This window comes from Hippopotamus amphibius, chromosome 14, assembly GCF_030028045.1.
Source record: "Hippopotamus amphibius kiboko isolate mHipAmp2 chromosome 14, mHipAmp2.hap2, whole genome shotgun sequence".
Lineage (NCBI taxonomy): Eukaryota > Metazoa > Chordata > Mammalia > Artiodactyla > Hippopotamidae > Hippopotamus > Hippopotamus amphibius.
This window is the reverse complement of record NC_080199.1, coordinates 35,740,859-35,760,937: the sequence shown is the minus strand read 5'-3', so window position 1 is coordinate 35,760,937 and position 20,079 is coordinate 35,740,859. Positions and strand designations below refer to the sequence as shown.

The window sequence follows — 20,079 nt, the reverse complement described above, 5'->3', positions numbered from 1 at the left end:
TGCTTTTCTCCTCAAGAGGCGCATTATTTCCATCTCTGCTTTGTCTGATTTTTTCATGTTCACTGACTTTGCCTGGGCAGCCCCACCTCTCACCTTGGTGCCAGTGTGTCTAAGGAAGTTTTTTTTTACCCCCGATTCCTTGTAATCAAATACTAGGGGCAGGAAGAGATGATGCCTAGGTGACAGAACACTGCAATTTGAAGTGGGGCAGTAGTTTTTTTTAGACAGGCTCTTCCTATTCAACTACAGAACAGCTCTGTGCCCGTCCATGCCAGGGCAGACACCAGGACTAGACTCCAACTGAAATGTCGCTGCCCCTCGGCTCCAACAGATGAACAAAACAGAAGCAGAACGAAACAAAAACGATCAACAACAAACAAATGAAAGAATCAATGTTGGTTTTCTCCAGGGCATGGCATAACGACAAGTTGCGGGTGATATCTAGTGGCCGCCATCACTATTGCAAAGGGCTGCCTGAGCGCTCCTTTCTTTTCAGGTAATGGAACCTCTCCAACAGCTTCTTCTTGTCTACTTTCAGGCTGCTTGCTGGTAACAGATTGGATGTGGGTTCTATCTTACTTAGACAGTAACTCAAACTTTTGTAAAAACGGGTTCAGGGGTGGGATGATGGAAGAATCATCCAAATTTACCAGGTCTTGCTCTAGCCATCAATCTGTGGTAGATGACCTTTAAAGTATCAATAACAAAACGTCTGACAGCTCAGAAAAGGTACAAACGACAAACACCTGGAAATGGCAGAGGACACAGCACGGAAAACAATGCCTGTCTCTTCAGCATCTGTGTCACCGATCTCCCAGGCCAGCGTGAAGTCGTTTCTCATGTAGTCATGATGGGGGTTACCTTCAGACCGAAAGGAGAAGTGTTACTACTTCTTTTTCCTGCTCTGCTTTCAGACATCGTGGGATGGTGATGCCCTTTCGTGTTAACACTGTGAAGGGGATTCAGCCCTGCTGAATTGGGTGCCGCTAAGAGATCCAGCTCTTACGCTCAGCTGGACAGGTAGGCTTCCTCACACCAGCATATGCCTCCGGCGGTGCAGTGCCAAGTGATCTGACCGCGAAAAGCTGCGATCACAGTCCGCACACTTGAATGGCTTCACTCCCGTGTGTTTGCGGTAATGCCGCGTCAGTTCATCCGAACGAGCGAATTTCCAGGTGCAGCCTTCCCAGGTACACTTGTAGGGTTTCTCGCCTGGAAGAAACAAAGGGACACATGCTTTGGTCCTCCATCATTTCTCCAGAATATTCATGCCAGCATGATATCTGGGGAAATGACTGTTCTCAATGGATTTTTCCATTTGGTAATCCTTTGTCAGGAAACCTAACCACCCCACCAGCAGGTGCTGGGTCAGACAGGTGGGGGTTTCAGTCTCATCTCTCTTGTTGTGACATCGGGCAGGTTAGTTAACACTTGCATCCTCAGTTATGGGTAAGTTACTTTGCAGTGAAAATACCAAAAGGCCTAGACGGATGGGCACTGCATGTCATCACCACCAGCAGACTGGAAAGCTGTGTTAGAGAGCTCTACCTGGGCTGACGTGGCTCGAGGGCTGAAACTCACAAAGAATTATAAAGGGTAGTGTCTTATATGTTTTGTTGCAATACTCCTCCAAAAAATGCATCACTTAGATGTTTAAAGGCTATTTCAGGGTACGATGTCCTTTTATCAGTCATGCAACATTTCATCAAAAGGTAAAGCACTCTACCACCTCAGAAACTAGGTATTTATTGATTATTTATAAACATCTACTGTTTGTGTGTCTACTGGGAAATAATCCTAGATACCTTAATAGTGCAAAGTTTACATATCTTCTTCAGTGACTTAAAAATTAGGGCAAGCCCTGAGGAATCCTCAAGTTGGTCCTAGTGTTGAAACCCACGGTAAAAAACATTCTGAAGAAGTATGTAATTTGACGAGATCCCTCAGTCAACTTGTAAGGACAGTAAAATATGCAAAGGCTTTGCTGGGAAAAGATACGCTGTCCAGTGTCCAAATGAGCTCCCGGGGGCGGGGGGGGGGGAATGGGACAATAGCTGACCCAGGTGTGCTTTTTCCTGGCTCTCATTCAGAATGGAAGCCCTGTCCTCATGCAACCCCACAGGAACTGATCTCTCCTCTGCCCCTTCCATCCAGTGGTCAATGACACGCTGCTTGGCCACACATGGCATCTGGCGAAAGGGCCTAAGATTGGGAAGGGATCTATTTGCTGATCCCAATGTACAGAGTTGCAAAGTGAGTTTTGTTAAATCCACTTTACAGATGAGAAAAGTGAGGCTCTATGTAGTAAAGTAGCTTGCCTGAGGCCAGTAAATAGTTGTGTTTGGTTCCAAATGCAGCGCTTTTCACTATGTTCCAGGGGAATGGATAATTCTTTCCCCACCTAAACTCTGTCACAGCCTTAGACAACGTTGATTCCACCTTCTTAGATACTTTCAAGTTGTTCAATTCCTATTTCTATTAAGTCACCTATCACAATATACCATACCAATTTTGTCTAGATGTCTTTCCCCTCTACCAGTTTCTGAGTACACAGAGATCAAGAATCACGCCTTTACTATTTCACTATCCTCAGAGCTTAAAGTCTGTGCCAAACAGTGTTTGAATAAATTAATAAAACTGCAACACACACAGACATGCTCACACAGAGGCGTGTACACAGGAAACGACTAAGCCCTGTAAATGAGATGTACAAGTCACGGGAAAACTAGACTGAACCAGACCCAGCAGTTTTTGTTCAACTGTTAAATAAATGTTAACTATACGGGTCCTTTTAGGATCAAGTGGCCCTTTCACAGAAGTGAGTGAATAGTACTGCCCAGTTAAATCCAGAAATACTGACGCATTAACTGCGGCCCACAGAAAGCTCCAGGTTACTCTGAAAGGGCTCCTGTCAAGGAGACGCCTACTGACCGAATTAATCCAAAACCTCAACTTCTGACTCATTCTGGATATCCTACGGAGACAAAAATCTGCATTTACAGGTGTCCACTGATCAGAATTTAACAGGAATTTTAAAAAATCAGCAAAACCCCTAACTGGAAAAGATTGGCAGTCCACTATACAGTATATCCATGGCAACTGTTAAAATGCATTTATTTACATATCATCACTATACTTTTTTTTCCTTTTCTTTTTTTGAAATTTACATCATGAGCATGGGTTCTAATAAGCTGAGCTTGATATAAGTCGTATCTTCAAAAACACATCCAACTTTGCGGCACTGAGCTCAGCCAGTTGATTTCTTGTCACCAATAGGCATCTCCTAGCTACCTCCCGTGTTACCATGGAACCAGCTACAGACAGTATAGGCCTAAGAAGGAAAGAATAGAAGATTTTCTTAATTGGGGAAATGCACTGCTCAGTTATGTGATAGGAGGAGGTCTGTTCCTCTCTTTGTGGGGAAGTGTCACATGAGTATGACTGGGGTTACAAAAGCTGCCGGACCCTCACCTTGGCAACGCAGATGGAGAGAGAGGAGGGAACTCCATAACTGGGATGGGCCCGGAAGTAAGGAGAGACGATGGAAGGAGACAGGGCTTCAGTCTCATCTCAAGAAGGATGCTGGAGGCTGGATGCAGGGGTACTCTGTTGCGTCAGGGGCTCTCTGAATTTCCTCGTACTCTCAATTTAATATTTTCCAATTTCTCTCTCCAAATTATAACAGACATACTTTTACTTTCATTTTGGCTGTTTAATAATGGTATTTTTGCCCTTTTCACTTGCAAATCTATAGCAGGGGTGGTAAACTGTGGCTCCTGGGCCAAATCTAGTCTGTGGTTTGTTTTCTGTGTAACCTGCAAGCTAAGAAGAGTTTTCACGCTGTTGAATGGTTGGGAAAAAAAAAACAACAAAAAAACAACCAAAAGAAGGCTATTTCGTGGCATGTGGAAACTATATGAAATATACTTTTCATGAAATTCAAATTTTAGTGTCTGTTTTTATTGAAGACAGCCACCCTCATTTGTTTGCATATTGTTTATGGCTGTTTTCCAGTGCTCGAGGAATTGAGCATTGCAATGGAGAACGCATGGCCTGCAATACCTAAAAGATTTACTACAGAAACTTTGCTGACCCTTGATACAATGGATGGGCACCTCAGCTTTTGGCAGGCTTCCTGATTATGTTATCTTCATCAGAGTATATATAACACACGTTGTTAGTGTGGGATGGGTGGGTGAGGGAATACTTTGGCTATGCAACAATCACTCTCAACTCAGGATCCTAGATTAAAATTCTAGCAGTCCTCTTGGTAATGAACACACATGATATTTCACATCCAATACTTTACATCGAGAGTTCTGGGCAAGGAGAAATGAGTGATTCTCTGCAAAGGCTCACCCAATTCAATCACGGTCTTAAAAGTCTTGGGCATTTCCTCTGCTCATTATAAAAGCACAATTATGAGTAACCTTCTCTATGACGGTGAGTGGGGCCAGGGACGTCTCTATACACTTTACCTGGTAACCAAAGGGGCACTGATTCTACAGGGATGGAGCCCCACCCCAGCCCAGCCCAGCCCCTTTCAATACAGTTGTGCTACCATGGCCACCGTCCTCGATGATGAGCTACCATTCTACTGAGTCTGAGGAAGAGGACATGTGCGAGGAAGGATCCGAAAAGAGGAGCTCAGATGTCGGGCATCATTTCTAAGGTGGACATTTTAAAGGGAGAGGGGCAGAGAAAGCAACAACTTATGGTGAGGATTTCTGTGGGCCCACAAATGTGGAGTAGGAAACTCAGTGCAGAACCTGAAAAGTATTCTGTGGGGTGAAATCAGGTAACATAAGTGCCTACAAAATGCAAGAGGCAGGTACATCCCTGCTTCATGAGTAAAACCAGTGAAAATGATATATAAGGTTATGCATTATTAGGGACTAAGTGATTAATGAAGGCATATAAAAAAGAATGAACACATTCTCATCTGAAAGAGGACCTATATCCGAAAAGAGTAAACTTAATTATCTGAGTGACAGATGAGTTTTCCCTGAAGCCTTTCTTACAAAAATATGTGCTTTGCTTTTTAATATCCCCAAATATTTCTTGTATACTGTTTCTTGCTCCATTTCCTCATGAATAAAACCAGAGTTTGGGTATTCTCTCTCCATACTTAGAAAAAAGAAGAGAGGAAAAAAGAAAACAAGATCTTCAAAGCTCTCTTCACAACTAAATGCTGAGCTGTGGGGGCGGAGGGAGAGAAGACAGCTGCTCGGACCAGGGAGAGAGCAGGCTTCTGCCCCTCGCTCATGAGGGACCCAGGTTTCCGCTGTATCTGCCTAGTGCCTAGCAGTTCACTAAAAAAACTTCAATAAATTCATTCTTTGGACTAGTTAAGTTTTAGAAATGGATACATGAACAACGCTAGTGGCTACTACATTGTATTAAAACGGCACACTATATTTTATGCTTGTGATTTGAAGCCATTTAAAGGGTACCCTCATAAACAAGGTAAGAAAAACTAACTTCACAACGTGAGTAAAAACGAATTAAGATGATAAATAAGTTTGTAAGATATACTGTAATATGTATACATGAGCCCTGAACAAGGATATAATACGGAACAGACAGAATCCTTCCTCCATCCCCGCTTCTTTCCTTTAATTCTTGCTAGAAAACAGAAAGCTCACTTTAATGTTAAAGAAGTCAGTGGTGGGGACAACAGTAGGTGAACTTCCCGTGAACATTTTCCTACAGAAAGAGTCGGCCTGGACAATACGAGGAGCTGGGCATCTCCCAGGGTCTGTGCTGCTGTTGTGCACAGCTGCTCTGCATCAGGCTGAATGGTGGTGGCAGTAAACGCTACTTCTAGTAATTTCTTCAGGAATAGTGAATTGTCCTTAAATTCATTTGTACTAGAATTCTGCAAATGTGTTATTCAAAACTGTTTTCCCTAGCAATAAGCTAAAAGTAAAAATAGCATGCCCACCTTTTTTTTTTTTGTCTAACCATAAATACACTTAGAATCCTCAGTAGCAAAGTCTTAAAAAATGTATTCAAATCGTTTTCAAAATAATCAGAAGTTCTGATTCTACCATCAGATCATCTTTGATGTTTATTTCTTATATTAATCCTATGAAATAATAAAAGGATAGGGAATGGTGTGGTGTATGTCCTTACCAATAAGTCTTAGCACGTGATTAAGTTGAGACACCAAGGTGCTAACGTATCAGAAAAAAAAATCAAAGGACCCGAGCTCGGTAATTGGTAGGTTAATGCTACATTCACCTTTGGGTGCAGTTATTAACTTTTAGGCTTTCAATTCTGAAGTGAAAGTCTCTATGTCCCATGAAAAATCCATAAGCCATTTCCATCTGTTGACCATTTTTCAGTACAGAACTCTTTCAGTTCTTTACAAAACCTGAACTAAACTATGAAAATCTCTGAAAAAGAAAAACATTAACCAAAACTGACAGCAAGCCCTCCTATTTTTTTTAACATGAAAGAGTCCTGTAAAGATTAAAAAGAGAACATAAAAAAAGAGGGCTTGTTCATTTTTGTGTGAAAACTCTTTTTAACTCCTCATTGGGGGTTCATATTAGGTACAGTTTTATATGCACACTGGCCTGGGTGTGTATGTGTCTGTCTGTATGTCTGTGTGTGTGTATTCACAGGCATTTAAGTAGTATTCTAATTAAGTATCCTGGGAAAATGAAAACTCTCATCGGGGTTTTTTCTTCTTGGAAACAGTCAACAAACTGATTTATTATGAGAACTGCTGTCTCTTTCAATTTTGGTTAAAGAAAAGGATTAAGAGTCACTCAATGCACTTCCATGACATTTACCCAGCAGAAGGCATAATAACGTCTAAAGAAAACACCGGGGATTGAATGGATTCCCAAAACCCATGAAACAAGAATAACTTTTTCAGGTACCTCCTGTTTCACCACCTGAAACGCTGAAAGGTAAATGGGTCCTGAGACAAAAGACAGGTGCCCTTTCATATTAAAATGACGTGTGAGCAACACCAGAAGAGGAATGCACAGTGTGCAAAAGCTCCCAGTCAAACAAAACGCCCATGTCCTCACATCAGCTTCTTTCTATTATTTTCTCAAGCAACCGAAGAAAAACACCTTTTGCAACAGGAAACATCGGCATTTTCTTCAGTTCAGAAGTGCATTTCTGAAAGGTGTCCCTGTTTAACTTTTATAAAGTCAGGGGGCCCCAGACACTGACAAACGAGCTTCATTACACTCAAGGCTCAACACATTCACTGTGACAACCTGTTTCACTTGAGGAATGGTATTTGCATATGGGAGGGGGGTAAAAAAACCCAGTATCAAGATTCCTATCTTGTCTTCTGGTTTCTGTCATATTAGTTCATAAAAGTTTACAGAATTTTAGCTCTGGAAGGAAATTAGGTACTTTGAAAATGAGGAAACAGAAACCTAGAGCTGAGATTCCAAGGCCCTTCACTTGTCCCGGGGTAGACAAGGTTGCCTTCCTTCTCGCTGGTGTTCAGGGGGCAGAAAATAGCACAGGCTTTGAAATCAAGTGGAATGCATGGTCAAATGAGGCTCAGTCACCAATCTGCAACTGGATCTCAGGCTACAGAGTTAAGCTTTCTGAAACTCTGTTCTCCCATCTGTAAAATGGGAGCACTATCCCCATCGTGAAACTTAGAAATACACATGCCACGTGCCTGGCAAATGATAGGTGTTCATTAAAGGATATTGAATTCTATAGTTACGAAATTCAAGGTTTTCCTGTTTCTGCTAAGAAATGTAAATAACATAAAGTTAAAAATAAATCCCATTTGTTATTTTTAAGGAAGGAATTGAGATTTGCAGGTAAATGGGTACCAATCCTGACCCTGATCTTTCCTAATATTTTTAGTGTAAAACTTCATTATAGGCCAAGTAGACCAATCTCTTCTACAATTTGTTTGATTCATTTGGTCTAGTCAATTCAAACAAGTGATCAGTATGTCAGTATCTGCCCTATGGAACTGTCTGGACTGAATTCTTTTTTGCATTATGTGCACACAAGATCAAGTGGGTCTTTTTTTTTTTCTCATGCAATTGTATAATGGATTCCTTTGATAAAAATATTTGCTACAGCATATAGCGCCTTCCGTCTACCACAATTAGCTCTAAAAGCCTTATGGATCTGAACTCATTTACCTTTGACCCTAACTTACTCATGAAGTGGTTGCCGCAACCAACCGCACTTCACCCAGAGTTAGTATGTGGCGGGATCTGAACCCAGGGAGCGTGACACCCCAGGTCACCGTCCTAACCACTGTCCTATAATGCCTCTCAACACCTCAATCACTGCTTTCATCAACCAGGATATGCAGTCAGAACAGGACAGACAATGTGTTAACCCAGAGACTAGCCCCTCTCATCTAGAAATCAAATATAAGTGAAGTTTAAAAATATCCTATAATAAAAATGTACTTTACTGAACATAAGAAGTTCAAGGTCTGAGGATAATACTTTATGTGGCTGAGTTTATATTTCTATGTCGGGATAATATTTATCTTCCTGTTTCTGGTTACCTTTTCCTCTGTTTCTTTTGCAGACACCTTCCTTTACCTGTCACATATATATTTACTGGGATTTGGGCTTTGACTTCTTCTCACCTGCATAGGTTCTCCTTGGTTCCCGTGGCTTCTACCACAACTTATAAGGGAAACAGTCCCAAATGTTTACACCTCAGTCTCTCTCCCAAGCATCATGGAAGGGCAGACATTTCCAGTTGGCAGCCTGAAAGCAACCTCCACGTGACCAAAACGTTACTCAGCATCTACCACTTAGACGAGACACCTTCCTCCTTCTGTTTTGCTACCTGGAAAAAAGACAACCCCATCTCCTCAGGTGTCAAGTCATACATCTCTCCAGCTGGAGAGATTTCTTGGACTCTTTCCTACCTGTTATTCTCTACCTGTCCCAACCCGATTATCGCTCCTGCCAATTCTGCCTTCCAAATGTCCGCTCCAGTTTATCTCCATGAAGATGGTCTGCCCTCTTTTTAGAGTCTCACGGCCTTTCATCAATACCAGCTTCTACTGGTCTGTTTCCCTGTCTTATGTCCTGCCACCTCCAGTTTATGGTGTGCACTGTATTAAAAGAAAACTTTCTGAAAAAGTCTGATCACGCCACTCCTCAGCACCCTGGGCACACCTGTATTAACCCCCGCCTCATACACGCCCATCCCACCGTGATAGCAGGTTTTCCTGCCTGTCCAACCCCCTCAGCAGCGTGGTACTAAGGATGGCTTTACCACACTGCTTTGTGCTAACAAACGCGTGTTGCTCAAATGAATGGAACGACTTGAATTCAAACGCCGCATATTCTTTTAAAACTTAACATACACGAATCAATAGGAGAATATCTGTTTTGTGAAACAGAGTCTATTGCTTGCATTTTATCCATTTTACAACCTTTTCTATTCCAATTAATTAGAATATATATTTTTGAAAGGGAAAATAATGGGAGGTTTATTTACAGCTGGTGTCATTTAAAGGTCCAGTCTGCAAATAAGTATCTCATTTTAAACTTTTAAAATTAGTGACATGACATATGATTGAGTCTTCTGTTTTTTTCTCAAATGAGCATGAATTATGTTAATCTTTAAAACAATATATTTACTTTATGATTCTTTTTATTCTTAGTTATGAGGGTTTTTATTGAATTATCTTAAGCATTACACATAAATACTATTTTAATGTACTCTTTAATGGTAACTATATTTTCTACAAAAATACAGTTCCTTAGTAGTTCCATTAAAGCCACATATTTTCTATTAGTAGTAGTTAATTTTGCCATTCAGGACAAGATGACCAATAGGCTTAATCTAGTTACTCGGCAGAACATGAGAAAGTACAAGGGCTGGGGATATTATTACCCTGCTCCTCCTTACAACACAGTTTTGATGGCCGAATGGATAAAATAAACCCAAAAGCAAAGGAAGGAAAACGGGAGGCGTGGTCCTAAGATCCCATGGCATTTTTAACTTTCCACCATCACTGATATATGCAAACATAATTAAGAAACAAACTCACTTAGCCATCTATGTATTCAACTGAGGTAATAACTGGTAGGCTGTATTAGAAGGCTTTACTTTTCTAAATATACGGAAAAAATGAATTTATTTTTTAACTTTAAAGTAACACTTTAAAAACCAACTTGAATCAAATATGTACATTCAGATAACTGTAAATCTTAGGCTCAATGTGTTGCTAAGTGCTAATGCTCTAGTATAGATTAAAATAACTCCTTCATAAATGAAAACAAGTACAATACTTTCATAGCATTTTGTTACCGGTCCAGAGCTTTCAGTCTCCTTCTTAGAGCTGGCTGTTTCGTGCTTGTCCCCATGGGTAGGTGGCGGTCGGCAGAGCCCTGCAGTCGGGACCCATGACCCCTTTGGTGCTGCTGTAGCAGCCTGCATCAAGCCCACTCAGGGCTTTTCCATCAAGCTTTCCCTGGTGGGTCTCTGCAGATGTGTCTCCTCTACCAGATTTCCAAGCCCTTGCTGTCTTCATCTTTATGGCCTGCCCACTACTATTCAGAGAGCTATGCGCAGAGCAAGCACCTGAGCTGCCCTTTTAATTTAATTATTAATGTTCCTGATCCTTGTTTTCTCACTGGCTTTCTAACAAAGTAAAACTTTAGTCGCCTCTAAAGAAAGATCGGGAATTCCCTGATGGTCCAGTGGTTAGGACTCCACACGTCCACTGCAGGGGGCGCAGGTTCAATCCCTGGTCGGGGAACTAAGATTCTGCAAGCCGTGAGGCAGGGCAAAAAAACAAAACCAAAACCAAAAAAACAGTTCACATTATGATGAAAAACCTTAAAAATAGACCATTTAACACCACTTGCTATCTTAATATTGATACTTCCAAGCACCTTAATGACCAACTCTAAACAGGTAGGTCCTGCTGGCTAGACCTGCATGGAGTGTGGCCCTAGTGGGAGAGACTGGCAGGTTATTAGCAAACTTGTCTGAGACCAGGTGCAATGACAATAGCACAGGCTCTAGAGAAACGGAAGTCTGCATCTCAGCTCCACTCCCTGTCTACTCCATGACAGTGGATAAGTGCTCTGACCTTTCAGGGCATTTATAGATGCGATTCAAATATGTAAAGCACTAGCAGAGCACTGTGCCTGGGACCCGACGGGTCCTCAGGAAATACCAGTCCTCTCTTACCACTGGTCTCCAAGTCTGTTCACAGCAATCCTTCCTCCTAACCAGGCACCCCAGACATCTTCAAAGTCTCCGCATCCCTTGCCCTCACGTGCAAGCAGATGCCGTGCTCTGCTGTCTCTACTGCGCCACTGTTTGCCGCACGCCTTCCTCTCTCACCACTGTGCTGCTGCGACAAAGAAACGTTCAAGTGTTCTAGGGTCACGGAGGACAAAATCTGACCTGCCTGTGGAAGGAGGGTGGCCAGCGAGCTTAACAGACAAGGTGACACTGAGGCAGCTTCCAAAAATAAACAGGAGTTTACCGACGCAAGAAGGAAACATGGAGGTACCCAGGCAGGCCATTTCAAGTAGGAGCAAAAACGTGCAAAATTTAGAGGATGGTTCATTTGAATGGCTGGGGAATGGGGGACATTGTGATGGGGTGAGCAAATGAGGTTTAACGGATGAACAGGAGTCAAATAAGAAGGGCCTTGCACACCCAGCTTAGACAGGTGTCCCCAAATTCCCTGGCCGTGACAGCTTCCAAGGTGTTCTTTGGTCACTCTGCTTGCATCTTTATTATGTGACTTTGTATACTTGCCTTCGTTGTGACTATTCAATGGGTTCTACCTAGTTTACTTATGGACAAGCTCATGGAAGATGGGGGCTCTGCCTCTTTCTGCCTTTTTTAAGAAAAATCTATAGCGCCTTAGCCATGGGAAGTGCTCAATAAATATCTGTCTTTTTGAATTTGTCTATTCATGGGTCCTTTCAAATAAAAGACTATGTTTTACTCAGTATTTAAAATATGTTTCTGAAAAGATTATTTATACTAACATTATAAAAATGATGACAAAGGGCTGATTAAATAATACTTTTACTCCAACTTTTTCTGCACTATATAAATTTTAAATTAGTTGCGTCTGAAGTAAAGGGATTATATAATTACAGCGGATTGTGATGAGACTATACTAAATTATCCAAAGTTTTTTAGCTCGAACCTACCGTTCTATTAATAACATATATCCATGTCAATATCCAGACATAAACAATTTCAATTCAACCAATAACGATGGGTCCTTACAATGTGTTGGTCACTATTCACTGGAGACATAAAACTGATGCCCACTGTGGTAATTACGCAACAACTTGCTATGTTTATGTTCAAAGGTAAAAAAAAAAAGAGAAAACCTGAGATTCATAAAGTTAACTAGCTTGTGTAAGCTCACCAACCAGTTAGGGGCCAAAGACAAACTCCTGTCTCCTGACTTCAAATTTAGTGCTATTTGTATGATAGTTTCCTATTTCTTCACAGTTACCAACATGGCACGTATTTGTGAGCTCTTTGGCCAAGATCTGCAAACAACTTATTTGGAGAGGATTTTTACCTGAAAAATGTCAGTTTGTTGTGAAGTGATTCATTACCCTGGCATCACTAAGCCCTATGCTTTATCTAACAATGAATCTAGACAGAGGGTCTGACATGGCGCATTATACGGAATGAGTTATTTAATTAATGAAGATAGATGTGAAAGTATAAGCGGCACCCCATCGCCTGAGGGTAAGATCTAGCAACCCCAAGACTTGTGAACAAAAGGCCACCCTGATGCACAGCTGTCACAAAGCTCATGATTTTCTTTGTAGGATATCATCAAATCATTTCAGAATCTCATCCAATAAAACGAGATGTCAAATTAGCAGCAAGAGATATAGGAATAGCAATGAGAAGTGAAGAGGCAAGTAAAAAAGTGAGAAAGCATGGAATCCACAAGCATTTTGGACTGGGGTGTGTGTGTGAGTGTATGTGTACATAGTCATTACCTGATATTAATTATAGCACATGATATTAGTTACAAAAGCTTCATTCCTCAAGGGAAGGGCTAAATAATGCATCATTTCATTTGTAAAGGTAAGGAAGGACATATTTTAGAGACTTTTAAATCAAAATTGGTTAATATTTTTAAAGCATCCATATGAGTTGACTTCCTTGATGTGTAAAATTCAGATACTGATTATTTTTGCTAAAGCCAGACAGATAAGAAATGTGACTGCTTTATACTTACTAATTTTTAAAACTTTGGTGTATCATTTTCATGTGAATTCAAATGAATATTAGACAAGATTAGCTAAATGAGCCTCACATTTATTAGTGAGCAGGATGCCAAGTTGAAATTTTCAAATTCAGATTCATTTGAAACTGAATATTTTTGTATGTCGAAATTACTTTTTTAAAAATCTAGCTTCAAATCTTTACCTTGCCATTTCCTTGATCATCATTAAATTATAATATTCTGCAGAACAGTGATAATCACGCCATATTAAACATACCACTAGAGGGTTCTGGCTGACTTTCTTGGACCCGCTTAGATCCAACATCTGGTTGTAGTGCGCCATCTAGTGGCTGTAAGAATCACTGGTGCCTGAGTGTTATTTGCTTGTACTGCATTTCCGAAAACACAACGGCATACATTTTTAGAACATAGTGAGAATTCCAAACATCAATACCAAACATAAAACCATTTTCTTCTAAAATTCATATTTAGATCATTCAATAAGTAATGAAATTCTTAAAGTGAGGGAAACTCCCTGTACATAGTAGTTATGTTTAGCACAGATTTAAATGACCTCATTTCAATACACTGCATATTCATTTAAATACACTGCACACTGCTTCATACAGAGGAAACAGAATTTAGACCAGCGAATAGGAAAAACGTGCCTGTTGACAATGGGGTGGATGTGATGGCTGAGATATATTTTTTTCCTTCTACTGAATGTGCCTTAAATGATTTACCCCTGGCAGGTGTTAGTAGGCGTTTAAAAATATTTGGTCAAACCTTTCTGTTATTACTAAACAGCACATTCATGAAACTATACTTAATTATTTTTAAATTTAAAAAGGTACTCTTCAGCATTTCTTTTTACTCGACCTTGCTTGTTAATACATAAAAAATGATCCTCTTTCACGCTCCTACAAATATGTTTAACTTACTGTATGTATAAGTCCTAAACAGATGACTGATCATGTGCTAATAAAGCACAAAAGATGCAGTGTTAAAGGTAGAATTAACGTGACTTTCTCAAAGAAAGTGTCTTGTTGCTCCTTGCTCACCTCCCATCGCGTGTGTAGTTCTCATAAGTCATCTGCTATAATCCCGAACTTCACATTCATTATTATCGGTCACACACAAATCACTTACTCAATATGCCTGAAGCAAAGGTAAGGCTAAGAAGATATTTATTAAAAGCAAAGCAAGCCAGCCTGAATCCCTACAGAATGAGTGTTGATTTCATTTTTGAACATGAAGTTATGAAATCTTGCATGTAATTGTAAGTCAGAAACCAGTATGGGCTCACTTTGAACCAGTGGCAGCAAAGCAACCAAATTTCATTCTTTCTTTTTAAAAGGACTGTCACTTGACTGGTAGTTTAGGAGACTCTGTCTTGAGCAGAGTGAGTATTTCTCTGCTAAGTGGATGGATGTTTGGCATATTTGGAGCAGGAATTTCACAAGGACTTTTGGATGTAGCTGTGAGACCAAGAAACGTGGACTGGAGGTAGGATAATTAGGTGGATTCTTGGCTGTAAGTTAATGAATTAAGACCCACTTGGATGGACGTCTCCAGCATCACATGTCAGGGCTTTTTCCTTGAACCTATTCTACTCAGTACTTGGAAAAACGGGGAAGCTGAAGGAGAAAGCGAAAAAACTAAAAGCAAGGTGGGCAGGGAAAGGTTCCAAAATCTTTTCCATTTATTAGAATAATCAGCCCAAGTCAATAAAGTGGATGTAGTATAATTACTCCCCAGACTTGCAAGGGTATGTGCAGCCCTCACAGTAATGACTGTCCTGTATCTACCACAAGAGATCACCCAGGCTGGGGCGAAACACCTCAGTGATGGGAAACCCACCACTCCCAAGGGAGCCACCAACTGAGGGACAGGTTCAATGACAAATACAACACTGCATGTTTAAAAGCAATCCGTCACAGGTATGGGGGATGGGAAGATCTAGTTTTCAGCAGTTTTTGATTTAGAATACCAAACAGAGTCAACTGCTAAAAGGCTTCTTACCTTCACGTCTATTAACCTTATCTTTACATCTGTATCTCTTCTCCATTAACAAGAGTTCTTCCCTCAATTTGCGGTGTGAAAACTTTAAAAGAGACAGCGACATGTTGGTGTGTACCTAGGAAAACGTGGCCCAGAGAACTGAGGGTGTCCGATTTGGAGAAATGAAGATGTCAGTGGTTCACGACAGTGTTGAGAGGAGCACCAGGGCCCGGAAGTGAAATTTACAGTGTGATGGCTGGAGCTATTCCCTTCGACCAGAAGACGACAAGAGTCAAACAACTGCCATAAGAAACAATTCAACACTGTAAGAGACGAGGACTCTGCCCTCGGAAATATCGCCCAACTTGTCTTGCAGAAGAAAGAGCTCTCTGTCACTTGAAGTATTTAAGGAGAGGTGGGAAATAATACTTGACCTGGAGCCACACCTGTACCAGGGAGATACTGACACAGGGTGTTGTGAGGATCAAATGAAAGAAAAGATATGTTAAGTGTGCAGAAAATTGCATAGTAGGGACTGCTTCTCTGTGAGAGATGATACCCAAGGGATCCCTCTAATTAGGAAATGAACTAGACTCTGTGACATATAAGGTCCATTCGGACCCTAGGAGTCAATGATTTCATCTTATTAATAAACCAAGCTAATTAATTCTGCTTCGGCATCAAAGGTTTATATTGCTTTGACTTATAATGCATACATCACATTTCCCCCACTTTCACAATCTATATTAAAACCTGTAAGATGCAATCCTATAATGTCATAACATTAAATCTTTTAATAGTACCTAATTAAACCTTTTCCTCTCACTGTTCATCACTTGGATAAATGAAATAGAGGGTGTCAGTGTGAAAATGGGCTAATAAGTATTTCAGAAAGTTCAAGGAAAACAGGAATAACTCAAAATACATGAGGACTCACTGAAGAAAGGTCATTTTTTCTGAAATGCTCCCACAAAAAGTCAGTAATATGACCTGATCATACTCACTCCTGTGACTTGTGTTCCCTACCTACTGATAGGATGAAACGTGCTTATTCAACTTTCATGTCTTTATACTCATTCTTGGCCTTAATAAGAAAATTGAATACACACTACTATATATAAAATAGATAATCAACAAGGACCTACTGTATAGCAAGGGAACTATATTCAATATTTTTTAATAACCCTTAAAGGAAAAGAATCTGAAAAAAATAGATATGTGTGTATGTATAACTGAATCACTTTGCTGTACACTGGAAACTAACGCAACATTGTAAATCAACTATACTTCAATAAAAAATTAACTTAAATATTAAATGGCTTAAGTTTTCAGATCCAAAAAAAGAAACAAAATTGATTCAAAAATAGTACCTAAGAAACAGATAAAAACCTCTCCTGGGAAAACTCAGGTTCAATGGAGAGGGAAGAATCTGGAATTGAGTAGAAAAGGGAGAGGGATTGGGTACAGGAAGGAAAGATGGAAGAGGCAGTTTGCACACTGTGTTGAATTACCTTAAACACAAAAAGTATCACGACGTTAGGTGAGCAAAAGTAAATTCCAGCCTATAAAGCTTTTCTGACTTCAGGCAAGCATTTCATGACATGCTATAGCTTCATCACACACACAAAAAGATGCCCCACCTCAATGAACAGAGTCATGAAAGTCTCTGTAAAGCATTTTTCAAATAATCTGATATAATACCATGATTCAATAAATGGCAAAGAAGGTTGATTTACATGATTTTGCTACCTCAGCTGGGAAAGAGTTCCTACAGTGTGGTTATCTTAACGTACATGAGATGTGGCATTATTTACACGGACCCACGGGGGTCTGTTACATGTGAAGCTCCCAGTTAGAGGCAGGTGCTGGAGGCTGATTCCTGTCGAGCATAGTTACTGGATTTAAAGCATGTTGCTACCAGGAATGCATGTGAATGAATTTCTCTCTTCTCTCTGCTTCTTTGAGGTTCATACGTTCCAGTCACCAGTCACTTCTCTGAGAAAAGGTTCTATAATTGGGGGCCCTCTTTCCACCTTCAGTCTCCTCCCACAGCCTGGTGGTTGCACCCAATGGGATCCAGAAGCCCAGGAAGCCAGGGGATGCCAGGTGAGGGACACACAGGGTAGAGGATGCATGGGGTGGGTAGGGAGGTAAGTGAAGTGTCACCAGCTTCTCTCTTGGGCAGGTGCACGGGCAAGAGGATAGGTGGAGGGGTAGATGCATGGCTGAATGAATGGTGACAACGTTAGTCAATCATTTGTGATCTCAATTTCCTTCTCTGCAAACTGTGAATATGAAAAATCCTCTCCATATACCAAAAAAAAAAAAAAATACCAGTGAGAATCAAATGGAATCATGTAGAAATATTGTTTTAAATTCCCTGCAGTGGTATGTATATGTCAATCATTTCTTTCTTTCTTTCTTTTTTTTTTTTTTTTGGTTTACCTGTTTTGGTTATTTGGGGGATGAGATCGAGAGGGAGAAAACATGATCTAAGTGGTGATGAAAATGCCAACTTTAAAAGAAGAGAATGATTTTGTTCAGCTTGTTTGGTGTGTTGTGTGGACTTTTTTAAAACCTAATAACTAGACAACAACTAAATGGCAATGCTAGACCACCGTGCTCACACTATTATTATAAAAGTCCTTAAGAAACGGAAGAAATACTTCTTTGTTTGCTAAACTTCGCTAAGACTCAAGCCTTTTTCAACTGAGAGAGGGAATGTACTCCGCTCAGAAAGGAACTAAACTCAAGATGCACATGTGATGGGTGAGCACAGAACATTCCAGCACACCCATGGCTCCAAAGTGGAGCCGTGGGCCCTTTCTGGACTCTCAGTGACCCTCAGGTGAGAAGCCCTGCAGAGCTGTACCTGTGTGTGTCCTTCGATGAGCCTTCAGGTGAGAACTTTTTGTGTACACTTTGTTGCATCCCTCAAAATCACATCTGTGGATACGCCGTTTTCTGGAGTCTGGGGATTCAGACCTTCTCTGGCGTCTTGTGCTCTCAATACTAAATGGTGAGATTGAACTGGAAAAAGAAAAAGTAGATTTAAACGGTGAGTAACACAGCACTCTGTCTGGTCCCAGTGCCGTGAGACCTGAGGTTTATAGTCGTCTGCAGCTTCACACAGGCTCAAGGTCCCATGTCCACACTTCCCGCTGTCATTTTCTGGGATGCATTTCATTTCTTAATCTCGAAGGCAGGCAGCTTGACCTATTTTTGATGAAACACTCCTAGGGAGAGAAAGACATGCTTAAGACAACAAAACGACAAAAACAAAAACTAAATGAAAGCAGTGGTGAGTGAGTAGATCCCCATCATCAAAAGAAATAATCTGGTGGGGTTAAAATTATCCCTCAAAGTTTTGAACTTGTGAAGACACAGGGAATATTTTAGGAAGACCTGCTATAGACAAATGACAAAATGAATGCATTTAATAAGTAACATCAGGGTCTGAATTGCATGTGACAACATATAAAGTCGTGTAAAATCACAATGTACATTTCAAAACAAGTGAGATCGGGCTGAAAGAAATGACATCAGTACATCAATAACATGACTCATGACAAGCTATTTCGGTTCCGTAAAATGCACCTGACATTTAACTTTTCCCGTTGGTGGTTTTTCACTGTGAGGAATAAAGTGCATTGTATTTAAAGATTAGCTGTACCACATTATGAAAAAAAGTTTTAACTATGAAATTTGGCCCTGACTTGTCCATTGTTTAATCTTAATGCCACAGTAGAAAAACAGGATTAGTTTGTAATGTCAGGTAACTGATTAACATGTACTTCTTCCAACCTTAATCTCTTTTGATTGAGATAGAAATGAAGAACGTGACTCATCTTTTTTACTTATTCATGAAGTTCTTTAAAATTACAGTGAAATACAATAAAAGAGCAATCACCCATATTCCTGCTATAAAAAATTTACCACTATTAATACCCTGACATTATCTTCTTCCAGATTTTCCATGTTTCGATGCTTTTTAAAATTACTTTTTATTAGTAAGTCAATCCTTAAAAAACTGAGCACTACAGATAAAGATACCACCACCCCTTCCATCATTATCATGGTCCCTTCTCCTCCCAGGGAAAATCTCCTCCTTGGGAAAATTTCCCAGGGAAAATCATCAGCTTTCTTTAAATTCTTCCAATTCTTTTAAATTATGCTCACCGATATATATCTGTGTTCATGGAAACTCATTATATTGTTTTGTGTTCTTTCAGAGACATGTAAATAACATGCTGTTCACACCATTCTGCAAATTGTTCTACACTTGACTTCTGTCCACTCAATACTGAGGATCTGAGATTTGTTCATATTGATACAAACACTGCAGTTTGTTTATCTGCAGTGCTATATACCACAGTTGACTGATTCTAAGATGAATCTTTTAATATTTTAATGTCTCGAAAATCAGGATGCTTCTGACATTTGACAGCTTGTCATAGTTGGACATATTTTTTCCTTTCTTAGTGGTACATAAAATAATGGTGTATTTTACGATAGCTGGTGTTTTAACCTAGATCAGGAGTTGGTAACCTGTTTCTGTAAAGGGCTATATAGTGAATATTTTATTTTGACTGAGAGTTTTATAGTCTATGTCATAACAAATTAATCCTGCAGTGTAGCATGAAAGTAGCTAGAGATAAACATATACACAAATGAGTATGGCTGTGTTCTGATAAAACTTCATTTACAAAACAAATAGTGGGCTGTATTTGATCCATGGGCTGCAGTTGGTTGATACCTGACTCAGCTCACATACGGGAGTAGTTCAATGAATATTCATCCCAGAGTTTTAAAATCCAGTTCCTAAGTGACGGATGTATAGATTATTGCTAATATTTCACTATAACATTGCTCCAGTGAAC

The 20,079-nt window shown here is 40.2% G+C and overlaps 1 protein-coding gene across 2 annotated transcripts in view; it reads right to left on the bottom strand.

The window, feature by feature from the left end:
• Nucleotides 1-223: 223 nt before the first annotated feature.
• Nucleotides 224-20,079, bottom strand: part of KLF12 (KLF transcription factor 12) — a 431,241-nt gene continuing 411,385 nt past the window's right edge. For both annotated transcript variants that reach the window (XM_057707238.1, XM_057707239.1), the window contains exons 7-8: nucleotides 18,072-18,229; nucleotides 224-1,212 (exon numbers count right to left, since the gene is read on the bottom strand). In XM_057707238.1, coding sequence (XP_057563221.1) covers nucleotides 1,031-1,212; nucleotides 18,072-18,229 — 340 coding nt within the window. In that variant the 3' untranslated portion in view covers nucleotides 224-1,030. The remainder of the gene's footprint in view (nucleotides 1,213-18,071; nucleotides 18,230-20,079) is intronic.